At 44.4% G+C, this 23,049-nt stretch overlaps 1 protein-coding gene across 6 annotated transcripts in view; it reads right to left on the bottom strand.

The window, feature by feature from the left end:
- The window catches only part of AUTS2 (activator of transcription and developmental regulator AUTS2), a 1,103,469-nt gene extending 1,086,400 nt beyond the window's left edge, over positions 1-17,069 (bottom strand). For 3 of the 6 annotated variants that reach the window (XM_078074506.1, XM_078074511.1, XM_078074509.1), the window contains exon 1: positions 16,311-17,068. In XM_078074506.1, coding sequence (XP_077930632.1) covers positions 16,311-16,619 — 309 coding nt within the window. In that variant the 5' untranslated portion in view covers positions 16,620-17,068. Of the gene's footprint in view, positions 1-16,310 lie in introns of all 6 variants that reach the window. The other 3 variants (XM_078074510.1, XM_078074507.1, XM_078074508.1) reach the window with 2 other exon arrangements.
- Positions 17,070-23,049: the final 5,980 nt, after the last annotated feature.

The following is a 23,049-nucleotide window of genomic DNA, read 5'->3' as shown; positions in this document are numbered from 1 at the left end:
ATGTTCCGGGTGCAATGAACATCACGTGCACTGCCCTTGATAAATATTAGCCATTATTATCATTGTTGTTATTAAAGCAATGACCCAATGATGGTGGATTCTGGCACTGAAGAACAAAGCTATTACCCAACTGATCACGATTGGCATTCTGTATATTCTTGAAGCATGTCTTTCAGAAGAAGCATACCGATAAACAGGAGAGGAGACACAAGTGTTCTGGCCTCCAAAACAGATGTCCCACGGCTCCTACATCCCGCCACCAATGGGGGCAGCAAGGGTACAATGGGAAGCTCCCATAAGGGAATACAACATGTGAGTTCTAGATCTGGGCTTGTTTTTTTTTTTTTTTTTTTTTAAAGATTTTATTTATTTATTTGAGAGAGAGAGAATGAGAGAGAGCCCATGAGAGGAGGGAGGGTCAGAGGGAGAAGCAGACTCCCTGCTGAGCAGAGAGCCCGATGCGGGACTCGATCCCGGGACTCCAGGACCATGACCTGAGCCGAAGGCAGTCGCTTAACCAACTGAGCCACCCAGGCGCCCCCTGGGCTTGTTTTAATACCAGCTGGGTGATCATGGGAAAGTTCAAAGACTTTTTTTCAGTTGGGAAATGAGGGCTTTGGACAATTGTTTTCAGCTGCTTTTAAACTTCTTCAATCACACTGGTTTAAAAGTTCCCACAGGCCCCTCCCTCGTCTCTGCCCCTCTCCTCCTCACTTGCCCCACTCTGGCCACCGCGGCCTCCTACAGCTCCCCCCACACCAAGCCACTCCTCCCTTCAGGCCTTCCCTCTCCTTGAATCCTCTGCCCCTGACTCTCCACATTTCTTGCTCCCTCACTTCCTGGAGGTTTCTGTTCAAATACCACCTCCGCAGAGAAGAACTACCCGCACACCTGCGAACACCTACGATGCTCACTATCACATCCTTATCCTACTTTCAAACACCCATCACCACCCAATATATTTACGTGTTTATGACTGACAGTATGCCCCCACCCTGCTGGACTATAACCTCAGCAGGTATCTCTCAGTCACCATATCATCCCCTGTGCCTACAACAGTACCTGCCTAGCACCTAGAAGTGACTGATAAACATTTCTTGAATAAGAGAAAAAATGAATCCAGATACCTTTTACTTCCCAAAGAGAATCTTACCCTAATATGTAAAACAGGTAAAGGTGGAGCTCTGGTTAAATGAGGTCAGGGCCTCCCCTCAGCTGATTCAGCATCCCCCCGAGGTGCCCAAAACCACGGACCAAATGATCTCCAAAGTCATTTACTGCTCAGAAACTCTCCCAGTCCACATTATTTCTGTTAGACTCCAAAGGGAAACATTAAATTTGATGAATGACTTTCCATTCTGTGATTTCACTTACTAGTCACTGACAGCTGCATCGAGTACCCTGAAAATTCAAAGCATACCATGTCCCAGAACTGCTGCATCCCTAAAATATCTACAACCAAATAGCAGGCATGTAAGAATGGCCAGGGGAAAAAATTCCAACTCCACGGGACAGGGGTTGATTGGAGGGTGTCTCTTTCCACGCCCTGTCACATGGTCCCTGGGCCTCTGGGACCTGCCTCTCACCACTTCCAAGGGCGGTGGGGGGTAAAGAAGAAGGATGATGGCCTCAGGACTCATGTGAAGACAGATGTTATACAATGGAGGATATAAATTTGGGTAACATGGCAGCCACCTGTGGCTTCCTGACTCCACTACTTCATCTTTTTTTTCATCCAATGACCTTACACACAGGGAAACAGAGGTGGAGGGAGTCTCCTAGAGAAGAACTCTGCAGGAGGCATGAACAGTTGGAAGAAACACTCCAGAGAAGCCAACCGGCTAAAATACTGTGAGGAGGTCTTATGCACAGCTAAAAGACCTCCGCAAAACGGCAGAGAAGATATAAAATACACTAAGCAAACAAGTCAACAGGACCTTTGCAAATCTGCAGCATCCTAGCGGTGCTGAACTAAACAAGAGTTATTGACTAGAAGCGTGGTGACCCATCCTCTAACACTGTAATCTAATCCTTAAACTAAAGACAATTTAATGCCTTTGCACGTCTGTATGTTTTCTAATGACGCCATTGCTGTCAGCATACTACGGGAGAGCTTCTTGGAAGATGGAAGTAATGACAAAGCACATCGTTGGGAAGGCAATTATATGCAGTACTAACCATTTTACAATGGCCATATGGGCTGTATTTCAACAGTGTAATTTCCAAATCAGCCTGAGCACACATATTTCCCTGTCCCTAATCCCAGGTACACCATAGTAAATGAAATAAGGGTACGGATGAAATATGGGCAGCAGATGTAGAAATCCCTAACACGAAAGCTAAAGTCATGTTCATCTGTAAACAGTAAACAGAGGACACCCACTGTCCTGGAGCAAAACCGACACCCATCTCTACCAGTCCCTTAATTGAAAACATCAGAAGGGTGTATTACAAACCACCAGAGGGGCAAGGAACAACACAAGGAAAAGTTAAAAAAAAAATACACAATTCCTACATGAGTGTTCATAATCTGAGACAGGCCCTAGAGGTAATACAGAACTCATAGTTTACAAATATATAAAATTCAGGTGTAAGAGATCACTTTTAAAACCCTGGACTTGAAGGTATGGTTCCCATTACAGCAGGTTTTTATAGTTAAATTCTTAAAAGACATGTTTTGACTTGGGTCTACCCTACAATCACAAACTGGGCTAAAAACTAAGTCTACTGTATTTCCATCTTGGATGTGCAAAAGGATAACTGTGCTCACTGAAGCAGTTGGGAGAGAGAGATGCAATACCGCATGTCTCAGAGCATGATGGTTCCAAGAAAAAAAACTGCCTCCTGTCTTCAAAAAAAGACACTGTTCAGAGAAGTGTTTAACTTGACTGATCTTCATATTCACCAAGAAATCTTGTGAAATTTCAGGCCCAAATGAGCGTGTGTGTATGTGTGTGTTTTACTACTCCTCAAGCGATGGTCATCAGCCAGGTCTGAATCCTAAAGTCCTAGAGCATGAACTTGTGAGCCCCATCTTGGCCCACAGGAGAGGAGGGGGCTTCACAAGAATGTACAGTACTCTAATCACAGCTGGGATTTCCTTAAGAAGCAACTCTAACAGTCATAGTCATTAGCATACTCTTTGTAGCATAAACAAACATCCACAGGGTAGAATGGGGAATGGGAGAGAACGATTTGCAAATGTGCTTAGAATAATGACAGGAAACAATGACAGAGGAAATAATGCACTATTTGTCACCAGGTATCTTCAAGGTACAGATATCAAGAAATGCAAAGAACTATTTAGTATGGTTTTCCATCAGGAAGAATAGAGTACCTATCAGTTAAAAAACAAAAACAAAAACCTAGCAGTAAGGTCTGTTTTACCGCCAAGAGAAGTTACTTCCTAGAATAAATAGAACCAGACAAGACAAAATACTTAGGAATCTATAGTAGAAAATAAGCTTATGCCCACAGTAACCTGTTGAGAGGGTGCCAGTCCCCTCTCCAATTTTACCCTTCTGCTTCAGGGGGCTGTGGTATGAAATTAGTGAGCTAAGTATATGAAGGGATTTAGTATAAGGACTGGCACGCAGTAATCCTCAACACTATGAGCCTGAACCCTTGCCTTTGACAAAGGCTTAAAATCTACCTGAGCAATGTGACCTGGGAAAAGGTCAGATTTTAATACAGGGATAAACAGCGAAAGGTGGGGGGAGGGAGGGAGAGGGAGAGAAAGAAAAAAAAAACAACCCAATAACAAATATACTTGTAGATGCAGCCACCTACTGTGAGCTCCAGCACTTAAAAAGAAAATAATTTCCCCAAAAATGGTGAGGTACTCTCCCCTCCCTAAATCCTATTATTACATCTAGAAAAATCCTCTGTAACCAAGACAATTTTCAGCAGCAAGGAACAAATGTGGTCTACCAGAGACCCATCTGGAACTCTCCCACAAAATGAACCTGTAGTAAAAAGAAGGGTAGAAAGGGGCAAGGAGCACAAACTTTTAGGTCAGGTATAAACCGCTGCATTTCCTGCCTCTCTCATACTGACCTTGGGCAAGCTGACTGAACCTCTCCGAGCTTTAGTTTCTTCAACTGTAAAATAGGGAAATCTTTCTTTCTTTCTCTTCTTTTTTTTTTTTTTTTTTTTCCCATGAGGTAGCTCTAAAGAGATAGTGAATGCAAAATTCTGAGCACAATGCCTGGCCCAGGGTAAATACTCAGTAAACAGTGGCTCCCTTTTCAAAAATGTCTTTTCATGGCATTTTTGTATAAATAGGTTAACTGTAAATAAGCACTGAGTACCTACTATGCATGGATTATCGAGTAACAGAAGCAACAATTCTAAGAACTTCATATAAATGATATATGTAGGCAAAGTACAGAAGCTAAAGGTAGAGAATAGAGGAAAATAACACAATATATTAGAAATTTAGGGGAAAAAACTCTGGCTGTCTTTTCCAAGGTTCTAGTCATACTCCCAAGCGACACACAATAAGCCATTATGGAGCATATAACAGACCAAGAAAAAATTAATAGCACTTGAACTTCCCACCAGATCCCAAATAAAACACAGAGTACATTGTGTCATGGTCAATACTTCAAAAACTTCTTTAGGCTGGGGACCCAAGATCTCAATCCATGGGAAAATCATTTCAAAATAATGAAATACTCTCAAAGCTAAGACATAAAGCATTTCTCTGACCTAATCCATATCCCACATTAAGACTATCAATAAATGTTATCATCATCATCATCATCATCATCATCTGTGATTCTGGGAACAAAATAGCTGCAGATTAATTGTGGTTTGAAATACAGATAAAAGGATGGTTTTATTGGATAGGTTTTGAAGTATGACTGATTTGAGTGAGTAAGCCGCACTGTCATTCTTTAAGAAGTGATCGAGGGAGCTAGAAGCAGTGTAGATAGGCTGAGTTAAACAATTTCTCGTATTTTCAAATATTGTATGAAACTACTCTTAAATGCAGGAAATACTTCTGGAATCAATATTTAAAAACAGTTATGTTCCTTCAACTAAAAGTGACCTGGAACAATCTGGTCCAGTTCTATATTAGACTAATAAAACAAATTTTAAAGTACACAACTGTCTAACATAGCAGGTTTCCACATTCAGGTGTGAAATCGCACCTCCCAGAACAGAGGCTGAATTATCCCCCTGCCTCTCACCTGTAATTATCATTTGCTCGCCCTCCCAGGTGGCTCTAAGCCACCACATCTCCTCCCAGGCTCAGGTCTGGACAAATAAACTCCCTCTGGGGCCTCATATGCTATAGGGGGTGAGAAGGAGGACAAACACAAAAACTTCATGCTCGCTTAGACAACTTCTGAAAATATCTATTTTCAACATACAGTATAAGAGCAATTTGACAAAATGAAAACATCCTATGTCACCATGGTGAAGGGTAAGAGTTTTTCAAAATAAAAAGAGTAAATTTACTTCACAGTTTCTGTAGAGGCCAGCTTCTTCCATTAAGGCCAATTCCAAAAATTTAGCAAAAGATCTTTCATCAGTTGAGAGGGCATAATTAGATGTTTTGATTAAAGCATTTTCCTCCCCTGGTTAACAAGATATAACAGATGTCACCGACTTCCCTAATAACAATACAGCCCTGCATTTGGCATCTTTACAATTTTAAAACTGAACTGTCGTATCGAAAAATTATAGGTAGGGTGTTTCTATACAATCATGACTCTGAAGTGGTTATGACATCCCTGGACTCCCCCAAAGAACAGACAGGAAAATCATATTCCATATTCAGAGCCGCAAGCCCTCCTTAGCACACACTTGAAAATCACCCTCTGAAATCTGACTGATGCGGGCTTATTCAAATAACCACCAATTATTCCTGGAAGCACCGACCAAGTGAGGTATGAAACCTGAACAGAAAATGCAAATCTCACAGTCACTTTCTTCCAGGAACACAGGGAACACACGCAGAAAAGTGTCGCAAGGAAAGCAATGCCCATCTAAAGAGACCCACACTACCAAAATCCCAGCTTCCCTGCAGAGAGGAGTACTCTACTTGATGTAAAAAAAAAAAAAAAGACTCGTCTTTTTCACAGTAAGATTCCCTTGATGCATTTGATCCAATTTATAAAAATTCGATTTACACCAATTTTGTTAACATATCAGTTCAGAGTGTAACTAGAGATAGGTCTGCATTTTAAATGGGAGGTAGCCTCCCTGACTTAAGTTCAACCCAAACATCCTGGTTTAACAACTCCATTCATGACATCAAGCACAGATCTAAAGATTACTCAGCCCCCTTGTCAGCAGCATGTGTTATTTATAGCAGTATATCAATCATGTCTCCTTATTATTTCCTACTTTCTGGTCCTAAGCTATTTGGTCTGCCAAATTAATACATTCCATTGCTGCTGCAAACCTAAACAATGCTTGATAAAAGATTAATAAAATAGTTGGGTTCTCTGCAACCACACACACACCCAGGGAAATTCATCAATGTCTTCTTATTTGCATATTTGGCTGACTGCCCCCTTCAGCAAATACGTGAGGCACAATGCTCAGGTATCCTGGTTTATGGTTTGCATTTAATTCAGGGTGTCAATCTGCTTCTGTTTTAATTACATCCATCTTGATATGTTATTACAATCTCATGAAAACTTCTTTTCATTATATGAATGGCTATAAATATATACACATGACAAACAGTTGTTATAAATTTTCTGGTTCAGCAATAAACAGGCAAGATGCCTTAGCCAACACGTCATATGGATTTAATATTTTGAGTCTTTCTTCTTCAGAAGAAAAGTTTGGTTGAGACTTTAATTCAACTACACTCCTAAATTCACTTCAAATATTTTGCTAGCAATGCCATTAAGTGGCTGAGTTTCTCTGGGTACCAGGCTGAAGAAAAATACTATATCCAAATAAAACGTTACAATTTTAAGTAGCCCATATGAAAGTCTTCTTATACCCAAATAACTACTGCACCTTTCCACTGGACATTCAAGAATAAGGAAACCTCACATCATCACTCTAATATTTACTTTTCCATCTACGTCCTCTTTATGGGGAGTAGAGGGAGGTCGTTTAGAAAAGACTAATGTACCCACAGAGAAAGGCCAATGAATTACAGGGTGATACACTGGGGAGGGAGCAGAATGCTTTTAGAAGGTTCTTGATACTGAGTAATAATCAGAAAATTTCTCAGAAAAAAATAGGAAGCTTTATAATCATGGGCATTCGTCTTCATTTGCATTATTATTTTTGTTTTTAAAAAACCTCCTTCTCAGGTTCCCAGTCCTTGGGAATCCAAGTACAAAGCAGAAGCGGTCTCCTAGCTTCAGTGGATAACAGTGAGAGCCATAACTCCCAGTGTGATCTTGAGCAGGTCAATTAACCCCTCTGGGCTGTGTTTTCATTTGCAAAATAAGAGGTAGAACTACATCACTAAAGACAACATCTGTGCCTCTAACACCACTCCCGGCTTGGAAAGCACATCAGCCAACAAAGACTGGAGTGAAATGGATTAGAAGGCTGCTCTAAAAAAAGCTGAGGTCCTAACTTTAGAATAACAACCCCTAAAGATGTAGCTCTGCACATTAATTTCAAAATGTAATTTTGACAAGTAATCAAATCCCCATAAGCAACGAGCAAGGAGCCAACTTTGCAATATGCAGCAATGCACAATACCACACACGTGTTTCCCCTTTTGCCCCAGTGAAAGTCTCCTTTCACTTGAATGATACAAAATCATTTCTTAGAACAGCACAATCCGGACCTTCGTTATTTTCGTCATTTTCGTCAACGGAAGCTGGACTGTGAGCATGTGGCTGGAAAACAAGTGAGAATCTAATCCCCGTTGTTTCATTTACATTTTCGTTCTTCCTTATGTCTTTTCTTTTTCATTATTTATTATTTATTTATTTATTTGATGGAGAGAGACACAGCGAGAGAAGGAACACAAGCAATGGGGGGAGCGGGAGAGGGAGAAGCGGGCTTCCCACCAAGCAGGGAGCCCGATGTGGGGCTCGATCCCAGGACCCTGGGATCATGACCTGAGCCGAAGGCAGATGCTTAAGACTGAGCTACCCAGGCACCCCCCTCATGTCTTTTCTTACTCAGTTTTTTTTACTATAGAAAAATATTCACTGAACCACCTTTAGCCAGCAAGCATAACTGAACAGGGACCCAGCAAACAACCAAAAAATTCCTACTTCAGTGTAACTATTGAGGGATAACTGCAATACTGGACTCTTAATTTCTCTTTTCAAGCTCTAAAATATCACTGCCATCGGAAACTCTGCAGAAACCTAAAATGAGGTCGGGAGGTTGGTGCTGTGTCTAAGTGGCAGGTAGGTGTGGGGGGACGAGGAAGATGACAACCCTCAGGTGTCATCACAACTTGACCCTGGCATTGTCTTAAACCCTATCCCAGATTCAGATATCCTGCCAATGGAAGAGTATCAGATTTCACCCATATAACCAAGAGTCACAATCTGTCTTCACAGGCTGTGCTTCTGTATCTAGCCCAGGTCATTTCAAAATGCCTCAGTTAACACCAATCACAAAGTACCTGCAATTTTAAGGCTTTCTGACAAAACTGAATCCCAACCTGCATTAGCCATTTTTCACTACTTACAACCTGTGGGCTTTCCCCTTCTCTTCTCGTGACTCCATTTTACTGCACTTGGGTTTTCCAAGGCTCTTAATAAAGGTACCAAGGAGATATGACACCATGAGGTATAGTGGCAAGCTAAAATGACAGTCAAGTCTTTAAAAATATATTTGTATGTACCAGTTGGTAATTTGTGTTTGCTCAGGCAGATTCTAACTGGAGTTCAGATATGAATGAGAAATCAGAATGATGAGCTGTTAACAGCCCAGAAAACTGTGGCAAGCAATTTACCCTCACATCAGAGTCCTTCAGACAGGTGAAACTCAATAAAAGTGTGGAATTTTAAAGTTTCCACCTTTCATCTGCAACTTCCTAAATCCATTAGCTTTTAGCAATTGCATTTATAATTGATAGTTCTACCTCAGTAAAGGAACAAAGAAAGAAGGAAGGGAAGTTGGGAGGGAGGGATGCAGAGAGGGAGGGAGGGAAGGAAGGAAGAAGGCAAGCAGTGGGTAGGTACAGAATCTAAATGGATCCCACAATGAGACTGCTACATACACTAATCTGTGAAATAAACACCTGCAAAGAAAAGCAGCAAGACATATGCTTTCAGGCTACAGGTCACCTTGCAAAGGATAGAACTAGAAACCTAAAGATGATTGAGCCACAGAGGCCCACACTTGCCTCGTCTCCTCCTAAGCAAGCAAAGACACCCAAACTATGTGAAATCCACTCTCCCCCTCCTCAGTTACTAACAGCATAAAGAGGACCTATTCTCTGTGACCTTAACAATGATAACTTACTGACAGCATACCCCCCATCCTGCAGGCCTGTTAGAAAAAATGAAGGAAGAACACAGCTCAGACCTGGAAGAACAAAGACAAATTCAGTCTCCCACCAGCCTTAAAATTCTATGCCCCTCTTCCAAGGGGGAAAAAAAAGTCTGCATGCATCTACTCATGGAACACGTGCAGACTGTATAAGAAAAACAGTTCTGACCCAGCTAACAATGTCCCTAAATTGTTTTTGATCCTCTCCTGTCTTGGGTTTCACCAAATTAATTCCCATCTTGCTCTTCCAAACTTCAATTATCTGAGAGTTTTCAAATCCTGATTTCAGAATCTACCTCATTTTTTTCCAGAACTTCCTCAAATGAACAGTTGCTATCCCATTACCAAGTTCTTTTTCCTGTATCTACAGAATATTAGGCTCAATCTTAAACCTGAAAAAAAAAATTGTTTCTTGAGAAGAAAAAAAAAATTAGCATGAGGCACCTTCACATAATTAGGCTACATTTAGTGTATTTTGACTAATCACAGCATAAAGGTAAAATAAAATGTAAAGCCACTAACCCACCATCCGCCACCCTCTGCAAGTGGACACACACCCACACACCTCCCATCAAGAAGTGCTACAGACCCTCTGTCCAAAAGCTTCCAAAGTTTGTAGCCATTGGGACCTAAATTATTCCTTAACAGCTGGCCTCAACTATTATTTTGTCTGGGGACATATCCAATCCTAACATTCTCTCAAACTAATTTTCACAATATATAGTACTGTTGTATAGAAGTACAGAATCTTTATCACCCTCAATGCTCCTTGAATCATGGTGAATGTTCAGGGGTTTTTTTAACCCCTTTTCAAGAGAACACTGTCAGAGGATCAAAGGCTAATCACTAACTTTGTGATTCATTTTTTAAATTTATGGGTTCATTTATAGCCTGTCATACTTCCAAAAAAAGAAGTGAAGTAGTCTATCTCAAGAAGTAACACAAGCCACATGGAACCATCATATCACAATCTTCAACCTCTTCTCACATAAACACACCTGAACTGATGCTCTGCCTCGTATGGTAAAATACTCAAATTCAGTACCTACAGTAAAATACCTGAATTCATAACCAAGCACATTATTCCCACTCTTCCTTTTATGAAAACTTTCTCACCACTTAGAAATGCCTCAGATCCTAGGGCTATGCATACTTTCAGAAGTGAAATGCTGGAACTGACCCATTTACTCTGTAGTCCCATCCCAAACTTCCTAAGATAGAAAGTGAAAAATCCACTGAAAACAGAGCTCTACAGCTTTCCCCGGTTGTGTAACAGCAGAAGGGTTCTGATCTTTCTTGAACTACAGTTCATACATAAGCGAGCAAAAGGCAAATAATCTGAAACCTTTATTTTAACATCACTGTCAACGTCCTCTGTCATCCAACCTTCTTTCCCAGCTTGCTAAAAGCAGCCATACAGGAAAACAGAAGGGACTAAGAGACAATAAAACACACTGGCTGGAGGGCAGCTTGGTGGCATCAGAACTGCTGCATCAGGATTGCTATCACACCGGAAGGGCTATTAATGAGAATCACTCACCAACACTCACCTCATGGTGGGGTTGCTAACAATCAATGAAAGAACTGACACCAGGTGGGACAAGGGAGCTGGAGGAAAAGTGGACTAATCATCATTATTTTCAACTCCCCTTCCCCTTAGCACTCCCACTTCAGCAGCAGCCTCCACTCCAACTCCAAACTTCTGGGCCTGATCGTCCAAAGTCGTCTATCACCAGCCCACTCACCCTATACTCAGAGACCACCAAGTTCCAAGATCTGGAGGGGACCTTGGAGATCTTTTCCGGCATTCCCCATATTGGATTATGGATTACAATGCCAAGAGTAAGAGTGCCCTGTGGTCAAATAAGTTTAGGAAATAAGGCACATCCACATTGCCTTCTCTGATATTCAAAATTCACATTTGCATAATAAAAAGACCTTTCATTCTGGCAGAACAAGTCACCCATTTAATTTTGTCTTGCCCCTCAAGTTCCAAAACAACTTGAGAGTAGATCACACTTTTTTTGATCCGGAACACAACTTGTGAACATCCAGCAGAGATAGGCTCCCTTCCATCTTGGGTACCTGTGCTCTAAAATTAGTCTAAACCTCTCAACTAAGGAATGAAGAAAATATGCTTTTAGAGAGTAACTTCCCCAAGTCTGTCAACTAGTTAGGAGGGCCAAGCTTGGAACATGGGTCTGCATAGGTGTCCACTTACACAATTCTGTCAACTCATTTCTACCAGCCCTTCCTTGCCCCCAAGCCCTAATCAAATAGCATCTCAATCCTCTTGTTGCTGTGCTTCCTCAGGATTCCCTCTCCTTAGACTACTCTCCCCATCCCCCACTCCCTATCTATCCAAATTTCTTCAACCTTCTAGGCCCCATCTTCACCAAGAAGCCTTCTCGAACACTTCAGCCTATCTCACTACTCCTTCTCTGAAGGCTCACTGCACTTAGTTGGTATTAGACATTTGAGCGCCCGTTTCAAAATTATTTTATAAGTGCTGGACTTAATTTATCAACTACATACTCCTTCAAGACGCTACATATATTTTAGGTTTCTTTCCACTCTTTCTAGGCACTCCGTAAATATTTGCTGATACAAGGAACATGACTAATGTTGTTTTTTAAACAAGTGAAGTATGTGAGATTTGACCATAGTAAATTACGGTATCTTGTAAGTACATCAACTTCTGCACAGCCTATTTATGTTACCAATGTGTAGGTAAGCCCTGAAACAACTAGGAAATGAAGACCACATGAAAGTCTTGGTTTGATCCTCTAACCACCAGAAATAAGTCTTCCTTCATTTTCACAAGCCTGCAAAACTCCAACTGGCTTCCTGTCTGCTAATCCCACCAACTTCATCTCTGCTTCCCTTGGTCAGTTTTACAGAAAGAGGCTGCCCTTAAAACCCAATGCATAACAGGGAGGGGAAATGATGGATTTGCAAAGTGAAATTTTCAGCCATGGTGTTCATGTGGCTTCCTAATCAAGATTACACAGAAAGAAACCCAAATAAGAACAGAAAGGCAGTGTTATCTGGCACATCAGGGTACAGACACTACTAGAACCCCAACATTTCCATTTAGATTTCGTTGGCTGGAAGCCATTTAAAAAAAAAATGAGGCATGGTATCTGAGGATATTCGCTCTCAACCTATCACTCAAAAAATATTCAAATAAACAATATCATATCCAAATGGTAATCCTGCTTCTCAAATGCATAATGAAAAGAACACCACGTTCAACTTTAGCCTCCTCACCTACCCTCTTATCTTCTACCATGAGACTCTTCACAATCATCTACTTGAACTTCAGGGCACAATTACTCGAGACAAGTATCCCTGCAGAATATGAAACGACCTCAGCCAGTTTCACTGCCTATAAAGTGTGGGACTTCTCAAACTACTCCTATAGCTTTCATCATCTTAAATAAAAATCAGACGATAGTGAAAAATAATCAACTTAAAAATGCAGGTTCTCATTAGGCAAGTTTCTTGCTTTTACTCCAGTATCAGTAAAACCATAGTTGAACTGGAACCGTTTTTATTGGCACACTTCATCATGACTTAGGAGCCTCTTCTTTAAAAGGGAAGTCAAAATCAGCTACTCAGGACAAAATCATGGAGTCAAATAAACCCGTTAACATTCTAAGTACGCACCTCCACAGTTTGCTGGCTAGTACTCGGAGCCAGCATAAGTTCCAAGCCTAGCTGTGCAAGCCAAGATTTCTAGTTTCTTATCACATCATACTAGCAGCAGCCCTGGTGATACGTGGTGACAACTGATTTCATTTCTACACACAAGGCACAAAAACGTATTAGGTACTTATGGTACCTAATGGTAACTCTTGGCATCTACAATAATTCCTAACATTTACAAGCACTCCATTAACATGTATTTCTGTCCAAGTTCATAGTTTACTTGCCTATTTCCCAATAAATCCTCATATTTCGTGGTGATAGTTCAGTAAATCTTGTAAACTGAGAACAGTGAGACACCAGAGGTTTTAATAGTCACTACACACGTATGTCTGACCATCCAACAGGCACACAAATGTGCTAAGCAGCAAACGGATCCAACTTTTCCCACAGAACCAGACATGTATGATGATTTTTATTCCCCACTGCATGTTTTTAATATGAAAAGTTTATTTATAGCTTTCCTACAAAAGCCAAGCCTCTTAAATATGAATAGTGACAGGATAGTTGAGAATATTAGAAGACTGTTGTTAATTTATGTAGGTGTGATAATGGAACTGTAGAGTTTCTGGTGGGTTTTCTTTTATGAGTCATTACATTTAGAGATACATACAGAAATATTTACTTATTTCTCACATCCCATCTGGGAGCAGGGAGTAGATGGGATACAGACGAAACAAGATGAGACACGAGTTGGTAGTTGTTGAACCTGGGTGTTGGGAATATTAGAGTTTATTATACTGTTCTCTCTACTTTTGTATATGTTTAAATTTTTCTGTAAAGTTTTAAGGGAACTTTTTAAAAAGTTAGACCTTTTAAACCTACATACAGATATGTAGATGGTATTTAAATATGAAGGTAGCACAGCATTCAGCTAACCAAAGTAACCTGGGCTTTGAATCTGGAAAAGCAGCAGAAAAAATAACCACAGCAAGGAAAGGAATGTTATTAATGCTACACTCTGAACTTGATCTTCTCTAAAAATTAAAAGTTTTTTAAAACTCCAAAGAAACCAGAATGGGCACATTTTCTCTCAAAAGCTAAATGGATAGACGTATACATCTCAAGCCCAGTCAAATATCTGTTAAAAGTAGAAACAATAAAAAAAAAAAAAACCCAACTGCATAAGTCATTATCTATCTTTACTTGGCCTTCAAAAATGTTCATGGGAAAATGCAGGCTCCTCTTAACTTACTTACTGTGAGGGGCCACACAGCAACCCAGAATAGCCATGCAGAAAGCAGAACCACTTGTAACCAGCTCTTACAAATAATGTCCTAAACCAACCACAGATAGCAATGGCGAACCAAATTCTAGGCGGCATTTCCTATGAGGATACATGCTGCCATTTCAATCCCTATTTCAAATCGAGAGAGAGGTCACGCTGTACAGTACCCTCCCACCTTGGCAAAGTTAAAGCCACAGTTAGAATTATCCTAATAAGTGGTGAGCTTCAACACTCAAAATAATTGTGTAAGATCCATTTTAGCCAATAATCACAAGTTCTAGAACCAAAGGGCAACTGATTCAATCTCTAACATCAAAATCTATGGCAACCAATACCACCACCACCACCAACCTCCTTTCCTCCCCAACCACTGGCCACCATCCTCCACCACCTCCACCACCACCACCACCACCACCACCACCAGCGGCCCAACCAAAAAGCAGTTCAAAGAGAAAAGAACAGCCCTGACAGGAAGGCTTCCTTTTTAAAAATATTTAGACCTGACACCCAAACACACATGCAGAACCAGCAATCTAAACCTGTACAGTTACTGCATGTGAGATTTAAGCTGTCATTAACAAAGCTTCCATCTGATCGTCTCAAACAATACCATAATAACAGCAAAAAAAATCAAACGGAAAGCGAAAAGTTTCCTTCAGGAACCTCAAACCATCACATCAGGTGCATGAAATACTAGAAACCAACTCCTATCTGGGTTTTGTGCTTAAGAAAGCGGGACCAACTCTGCAGAATCTCAAAGCCTTCTGTGTGTGTGTGGTGTGTTGGGGGTGGGGACAGGGACGTGGGGGGGAAGAAAGGGGGTTACATCTGTGGAGGCCAATGACTGATGCCAGCACCAAATCTGAACCCTCCAGGTAAAGATAGTTTACCCCAGGCCCCTGGACAGTCTCTGTCTACCCACCCCCCCCCCCCCAGGAGCCGGTAGCTGGCAGGATAATGTGCATTTGGAAATGAACGCTGCAGGTGCCCAAGGAATAAAGAAAGACACACATACACATACACACACACAAAGCCAATCAGAAAGAAAAAGAAAAGAAAACACAAAAAGAGGAAAGGGAGAGGGACAATTCGGTGACAAGCCCTTCAGATACCAGCTAGGATTTTATTCCTTCCTCCCACCAGTCTTCCCTGGTGTACCTTTTTCTGTCCTTTAACCAAACTGCTCGTGTACACACACACACACACACACACACACACAAATGTTCCTATGTGTATAGATATTATAATTAACCCTTTCTGTAATAGCCCCACATAGAATACAGAGAGATATTCCATCCTTTCCTCTCTTCTCTCCCCTCCTCCCTCCTTTCTCCCAACCGAGAGAAAACGCCCCCTTCCCCAGCTTCACCAAAAAAAAAAAAAAAAAAAGAGCAGGGGAGGGGGGCAAAGAAACCACAAAACCCCATCAGTCTCCAGTCCCGAGGACACCCAGAACCAGAAAAGGTATATACTATACAGACACACACACACGGACATATGGTTCTGTAGAAAGCACACAGAGAACCGTCCACAGGCGCCCCAAACCCAGCAAAGAGACTTCCACCAGCCAAGAAGCCATGATTGGGGAGGGAGAGGAGGAAGGAGTAGGGGCAGAGCTATCCGTGGAGGGGGGCGCATTGTTGTGATGCCTGAACCCCTTTCTCCCTGCCCATCTGCTGAGGAGGGGGTGCGGGGAGGGGGCGCAGGCGAAAGGCGAGCGAGAACGAGGAAACGAGGAGACCAGGCACGGCTTTGCGATTCCCTCCTGCTGCCTGTCTGCCCGCGCCCCCAGCTCTCCCCCCAACAATAAGACCTCAGCCTAGACAGACAGACAGCCAGACAGACCGGAGCGCGGCGGGGGAGGTAGCGGAGCCGGGCGCAGCCGAGTGGGGTCGTGCATAAAGGGAAACCGGGGGGAGGGGGTCCCCCTTACCTCCAGCGCTTCAAAAGTGACAAAGCTGGTCATGGCAAATCCATCAATGATGTCCTCTTCGGCCGAGGTGGACTCTCTCCGCTTCCTCCGCGGGGGTCTGGGCCGGGACGGGGCGGAGGACGGGGGCTTCCCATTGTCTTCCTTGTCGGAGCCCGACGACGAGGCGAGCGAGGGCGCCCGGGTCCGGCCGGCCCCGCCGCCGCCGGCCGCGCCGGCCCCCAGCCCGCCCCGGGAGCGCCTCTCCCGGTCTCGCTGCGACCGCGACCGCCGCTTTTTGCGGAGTCCATGGCCCCGCGTCGGGCCATCCATGGCTCTGCCGCGCCGGGGTCTCCCCGCTCGCCGCCCGCCCGCCACAGGCTCCGGCCGCGGCCACACAAAAAAATTGACACCAACCCCTCCCTCCCCCTCCTCGGCTTCCCTCCGCCCCGTGGAGGGCGCGGGGGAGACGGCGGCCGAAAGAAGGGAGAGAGGGGAAGAAAGAGAGGAGAAAGAGAAGGGGGAAGGGGCGGAGAGAGGGAGGAGGGACGGGAGCGAGGGCGAGAGGCGAGGAGCCCAAGTGCGGGGCTCCCCACAGCACCGCGGGTCGGAGATTCCTGTGAGCAGCGCCGAGCAAAGTAATGGCTGAACACACAGGTCTCCTTTAGAGGCAAAAAAAATAACTCACCAAGCAGGCAATAAATCAGAATAGCGGAATGCTTTGATCAAGAGACTGGGAGGCTCCGGGGAGCCCTCCCCGCGGCCATTCTCCGCCGCGCCCCCCGCCCCCCGAAAAACGCCGGCCCCCCGATTCGAAACCGGGTCCGAAAAGGTCGCGGGAAAGTGGGGGCAATGAACTTCACCCGCCCCTCGCGCAGGAAAACACCCCCGCCGCCGCTCACACACGCCTCAGAGAAAACTCACTCCCAGGCTCCAAAATTTTTAAGAAATGCATCCAAGGGAGGCCAAGGCTTCCGAGTGACCTGAGAGGGACGAGACCCCCCAGAGAGGGAAGCATAATAATGAAATAATTGGGAGGGGAGAGGGCGAAACTGGAAGAGGTGGAGGAGAAGGGAGGCGGAGGAAGGGAAGGAGGATGCTGGAGCAGTCGTGGGGCTCGCTTTTCGGTCCTGGAGGGGGGAGGAGAGGAGATGAAAGAAGAGAAGAAGCAGACCCTGACGCTGCCACCCACCCCCCACCCCTCAAAAAAAATTTTTTTCCAGTCCCAGAGAAGAGGTCACCCTTCCTCAAAAAAGGGAGGGGGTGAGTCAGTCGACGAGGAAAGCAGAAAGAAATCTCCAGCGGGAGAGACACCGATGTGCCGCCGCCGCCGCTGCCTCTTCTCTTCGCCCAGCCCGAGGGAGAAGCGCGGCCAGGAAGCGCCGGGAACGCCGCTCTCGCCGCCGCCGCTAACGCTGCCGCCGCCACCGCCGCGAGAGCCCCGAGCCGGAGGGTGCACGGCGTGTCCCCGGGCGGCTGCAGCGGGAGCCCGGGCACGGCCCCATCCTCCGCCCGCCCGCCTCGCTCAGCTCCCGCTCCTCCCCCTCCGCGGCCGGCCCACCGCCGCCGCCCGCCTCAGCCCAGCCCCGCGCCCGCCCGCACGCGCGCGCGCACGCGCCCCCGCCCTCCCCGCGCCTCGCTCGGCGCGCGCTCCCGCCCCCGCGGCCCCGGTCGGCTGGATCACGTGGCCCGCTGGGCTCCCTCCGCCCCCGCCCCCTCCCCAGTTGTAGAGTGTGTAGAAAGCAAAAGGCTGGGGGCTGGCCGCGCTCGCGAGCCCAGGGCATGCGCGCTGGGGCGGCCGGGCCTGCGCACTGGGGGCGGAGGGGAGCCGGGAGTGGGGAGCGGGGGCGTGGAGGGGGCTGCCCGCGTGGGGTAGGCTGCGGCCCGGCGGAGTTGGCGCGCGAGGGTGTGGAAGCCGCGGAAATAATGCCGCGGGTCGCACCGGGGACGCGTCCGGGCCACTGTCCCCTGTCTACTCCGCGCTCCCGGCTCCGCGCTCCCCGCAGCCTCTTCGGGACACTTGTCCCTCGACCCCCTACACCAGGCCTGCCAGAGGCGCCGGAGCAGCCTGCTCGGGAGGCTCCCAGAGTATTTATCCTGGGCGACCTGCGCAGCGAGGGAAGGAGGGATTTATGAGAAGGGACACAAGGGGGGGGCTTCCCTGGGAGGGGGACGTGACTGCAGGCGACAGAAAAGGGAGAGGGTGCCAAAGGGCGGGCCTCTGCTCTGCTGGGGGACACTGAGAGGCCCCACGGCCGGAGTTGGAAACTTTTCTCCCACGTGGTAGCAGAACGCGTGACCGAGTGACCCCGCGCCCGTATGACCTCTGGGCCCTCCTCGCCTTCTAGCGGGGGCCCCTGGGACGCGCGGGCGGCCTCGGAGCGGGAAGCGCAAGGCTGTGCGCCGGGGGCCGAACTTGAACCTCGGCAGCCGCGGCGGGCGAGGGGGCGGGGCTGGAGGGGCCGGGACCGCCCCAGCCCGAAGACCGGTTGGACACACAAAACTCTGTCCCTACCTCAGCCGGCCTCCTTTATTGGGGAGCGGACGGGGTTCCCCGCTTTTCCTATCACTGCCCCTCCTGCCGCCGCAATGTAGTTGATGCTTATAAAAAGTTGACTTGAAGAGTTGACTGCAGCCCAGAATCGATCAACAAGAGACCAGCCTCTCTAGGTAAAATAGCTGTGCGTTTTTCAGGGCACTGGAATTGATCTGTCCGGATCAGAAAGACGCCGACAACCCTTTCTCACCAGCCTGTTAGCTACCCACTTCACTTTGTGTCTGGTACATAAAGTACTGTGGCACATCACCCCTTATCCCCAGTAGCCTACACTTGGGGAGGAAGAAAAGGAAGAACTGACATTGTTAAATTGTTCACAATGGGTCGGGCACCGTACTAGACGCTTTCTACATCATTTCTCCTCTTTACTAAAGCTACACGTTTTAGTATTACTGGAAGGAGGTGGTAAAGAAAAGGGCACGACAACCTGACATACCCAAGATTGGTTGATTCATTAATTCATTTATTCATGTAACAATCATTAGGGCCTGCTGTGTACCAGGTAGTTCTACGTGCTGGGAATTCAGTGGTACACAAAACATAGAAGGTCCTTCCTTCTTGGGTTGTAGCAGGCAAGTCTCGCCCATCTTGCACTCTCTGGCCATTTAATGGTCATTCCCTTAAGTCACATTACTTCAACATCCCCTTTTCTGGATCTTTATGAAATCAGGGTTGGGGCGGGCAGGATGGGAGGATGGTGGGAAACAAGTTACAAGAGCAGAGAGGAGCAACCACTGAACTGTGAATAAGACAGGCTTTCTGCCTTCCCAGGGAACAGACCCTTTGACCTTAGGCAAGACTCTTAAATGACTAGTTTTCTCATCTGTAAATCAAAGAGTTTCAATTAAATGTTCAAAAAGTTCCCTTTCAGGTCTACACTGGCCTGCTCAAAGGATATCTTTTCAAGTAGATGGTGTGCTTTATTTCCTGAGAAAAGTGACCAATATAAGGGATCTGATTCAATTTATTAAGAACATGGTGCCACCTACCAAGATTACCTCCCTAGTGTAACTGAGCTTGCTGCCCCTGGAGCAATTAGCTAAAACAGTGCCTCGGTACAGAGTGTAACTTTTGTGTTAACCTCTAGGATGCTGTCCCAGCAGCTCCTGAAATCCACACTAAGTTTATCAAGTTCACGCCTCCCAAAAAAAGGCAAGTTCTTTGTCATTTAAAGGAAGGACATGGGTTCATTTTTAGGGTTTTTAGGAATGTGAAAGATGTTTAGACACTGATAAGTTTCAGTGAAAACTAAGAACTAACTTGCAGTTACAGTCACTTTTCACAACTTTAGGGGTTGGGTTAAGGAAGGTGTGAAATTGGCAAATATAATAAAAAGTATAATATTAGTGACTTTCCAGAGTAGCCCTTGGCAGTCCTGTCTTTAAAGAGTAATGTCTGGTAGGAAAAAAAAAAAAATGGATGGTAATGCACTGCATCCAAGAACCTTGCCTCTGGCAAGAGTAATTTGCAAATGCATTTTGGGATAATGTTTAAATGATTTTTTTTCAGGTCCAAGTGCAATGCTCACTGGAATTGGTAATGCCTTTTGGGTCAGAGTTTCAATTTTCTTCCATCAGAGAATTAAAATTGTTTGTGTATTATGTTGCCCGTATCTATTTCTAATTCTCCATATCATCCATGTTGTAAGAGCAACATGATTAATGTCGTAACGATTAATAACTACCATATAATAAGTTAAGTATTTATTGTGTGCCAGGCTCTCTTCTAAGTTATAATATCTCATTTAATTCTTGTGAATTTTGAGAAAGGTTTTATTATACCTGTTATAGAGTTGAGTAGACTGAGGCTTAAGGAAGTTAAGCAAAGGGGCACCTGGGTAGCTCAGACGGTTCAGCGTCAGACTCTTGATTTCGGCTCAGGTCCCCGTTTCGGGGTTGTGAGATGGTGCCCCATGTCGGACTCTGTGCTGGGTGTGGAGCCCGTTTAAGATTCTCTCTCTTCCTCTCCTTCTGCCCCTCCCCATCCACGTGTGTGCATGCAAGCTCTCTCTCTAAAAAAAACAAAACAAAACATCAAGCACAGGTAGCATGGCTTTTCATGGGAAGCTTAATTGGGCTTGAGTGACTCCATAACTTGTTCTCTTCATGGTTATGCTGAATGCCTTCCTCAGAATGATTCCTCAAGAGATCAAATGCTATGTATAGAGGTACAACCACTTTGGAAAACTGGCAATATCCACTCAAGTTAAACATATGAACACTCCATGGCCCACCAGTTCCTTTCCTAGGAATACACCAATGTCAAATGTGTACCAAAAGAGATCTATTAAACAGCTCAGAGCATTATCATAACCCCCCAACTGGAAACAACCCAAATGTTCATTGGCAGTAAAATGGGGAAATAATTGGTGATCTATTCATATAATGGAATACTATACATCACTGAGAATGAACAATCTACTTCCAAATGCAGTAACATATATGAATTTCATAAACATGATGCTAAGTGAAAGAAGCGAGACACACAAGAGTATGTGTTGTGCAAAAACAGGCAAAACTCATTTATGCTATCAGAATTCAGGACAGTGGTTACCTTTAAAGGGGCCTACTGACTAGGAGGGGACATAAATAGGGCTGCTGAGGAGTTAATCATGTTCTGTTTCTTGGGCTTGGTCCTGGTTGCACATGTTATGTTCAGTTTGTGAAAATTCATCAAGCTGTACTATTATAATATATGCACTTCTCTATGTGTATTATACTTCAAAAAATGTAAAATGCTATGTATAAGTGTGGAGGGTCTTGTTTGTATACATATGAGTATTTATAGGATTCTTTAGTTTTTCATGTATCAGTGACACTGTCCAAATGCTCATCAACAGTAGAATGGATAAATAAGCTATGGTTTATTCACACAACACTACACAGTGTGAATGCACAATGGAATACTGTATAGTAAACCAAAATAAAGCATAGCGTAGGATCAGATTTCTTACCAGGCAGAAAGAAAGATAAAGCTTTAACTTGAAATGGGCAGTTTGAATGAGCTCATAATTCATATCAGCAAAAGCTTAGGTGAATTCTTTGCCAAAAGATTGTAGTTGATAAAGAGTAAAGCTCAAGAAATAATTCCATAAGAGGTTGCTTGTTTAGTAGGGAAGATACTCAAGTGGTTCTGGAAAACACAAAGGAAAAAACTTACATCTGTGTTCAGGAATAAAATACTTAACACATGAGAGCCTCTCCAGTTGTGCAATCTTTTATTCGAATCGATGATTAATACTCAAACTATATCTTGAACATTCAACCTTGACTAGTCAGAGAATACTATTACAGCTCAATGACTGAACTAAACTAAGCATTCCAAGCAGCAATAGCTGTCTTCGGTACCAGATTTTCTAAATTACTAAATTTTTATATCCCTCTGAAGTCTCACACTTTGCACTCTGCCAACAGGGCAATTATTAATACATCTTTCTTTTTTTTTTTAAGATTTTATTTATTTATTTGACCGAGACAGAGATAGCAAGAGCAGGAACACCAGCAGGGGCAGTGAGAGAGGGAGAAGCAGGCTTCCCGCCGAGCAGGGAGCTGGATGCGGGGCTCGATCCCAGGACCCTGGGATCATGACCCGAGCCGAAGGCAGACGCTCAACGACTGAGCCACCCAGGCACCCTTAATACATCCTTCTTGATATTACATACTAGTATATAATATTTGAATTTAATTTATTAGGAAGATTGATTTTTAACTCAAGGCAGCTTAAGGTTTATGTTTTGGTCGTTTATAACTTTCAGTTATTTAGCGTGTGTGTCTGCCCTGAGACCAAGGTAGAACTGAGCTGGTTAATGGATCTATCTTCATGCCATTTCCAAATGAGCAAACGGGAGACTAACACATTTACTATCCCTTCTTTAACCCTCATAAGTTTTTTTTAATAATAAATATTCCTGGAGAGAAGTGATAGCTTGCATTAACTGACACATAGCCCGTCAGCAAGAACATTATTGTAACTTTGCCCTAATTATCACCTGCTGTTTTAATTTTTTTTTTCTGCATTGGAAGTTGTTTTTCAAAGTGCAGTTTTAATGTTCAAAAAAGGTGGGGGGAGGAAATGTGTGGTTCAACTTGCTAAACGTTATGCCACTTTCCATAATATTGTGCAATAAACTTTGATCATCTTTACAGGTGCCCGTGATGAATGACGCATGGATCAACCCATAGTCTTCAGAGTCTGTCATGTGAAGCC

The sequence above is a fragment of the Halichoerus grypus genome, chromosome 6, assembly GCF_964656455.1.
Source record: "Halichoerus grypus chromosome 6, mHalGry1.hap1.1, whole genome shotgun sequence".
NCBI classification, from domain to species: domain Eukaryota; kingdom Metazoa; phylum Chordata; class Mammalia; order Carnivora; family Phocidae; genus Halichoerus; species Halichoerus grypus.
Note: the sequence above shows the minus strand (reverse complement) of the source record. Positions and strands in the feature narration are given on the sequence as shown.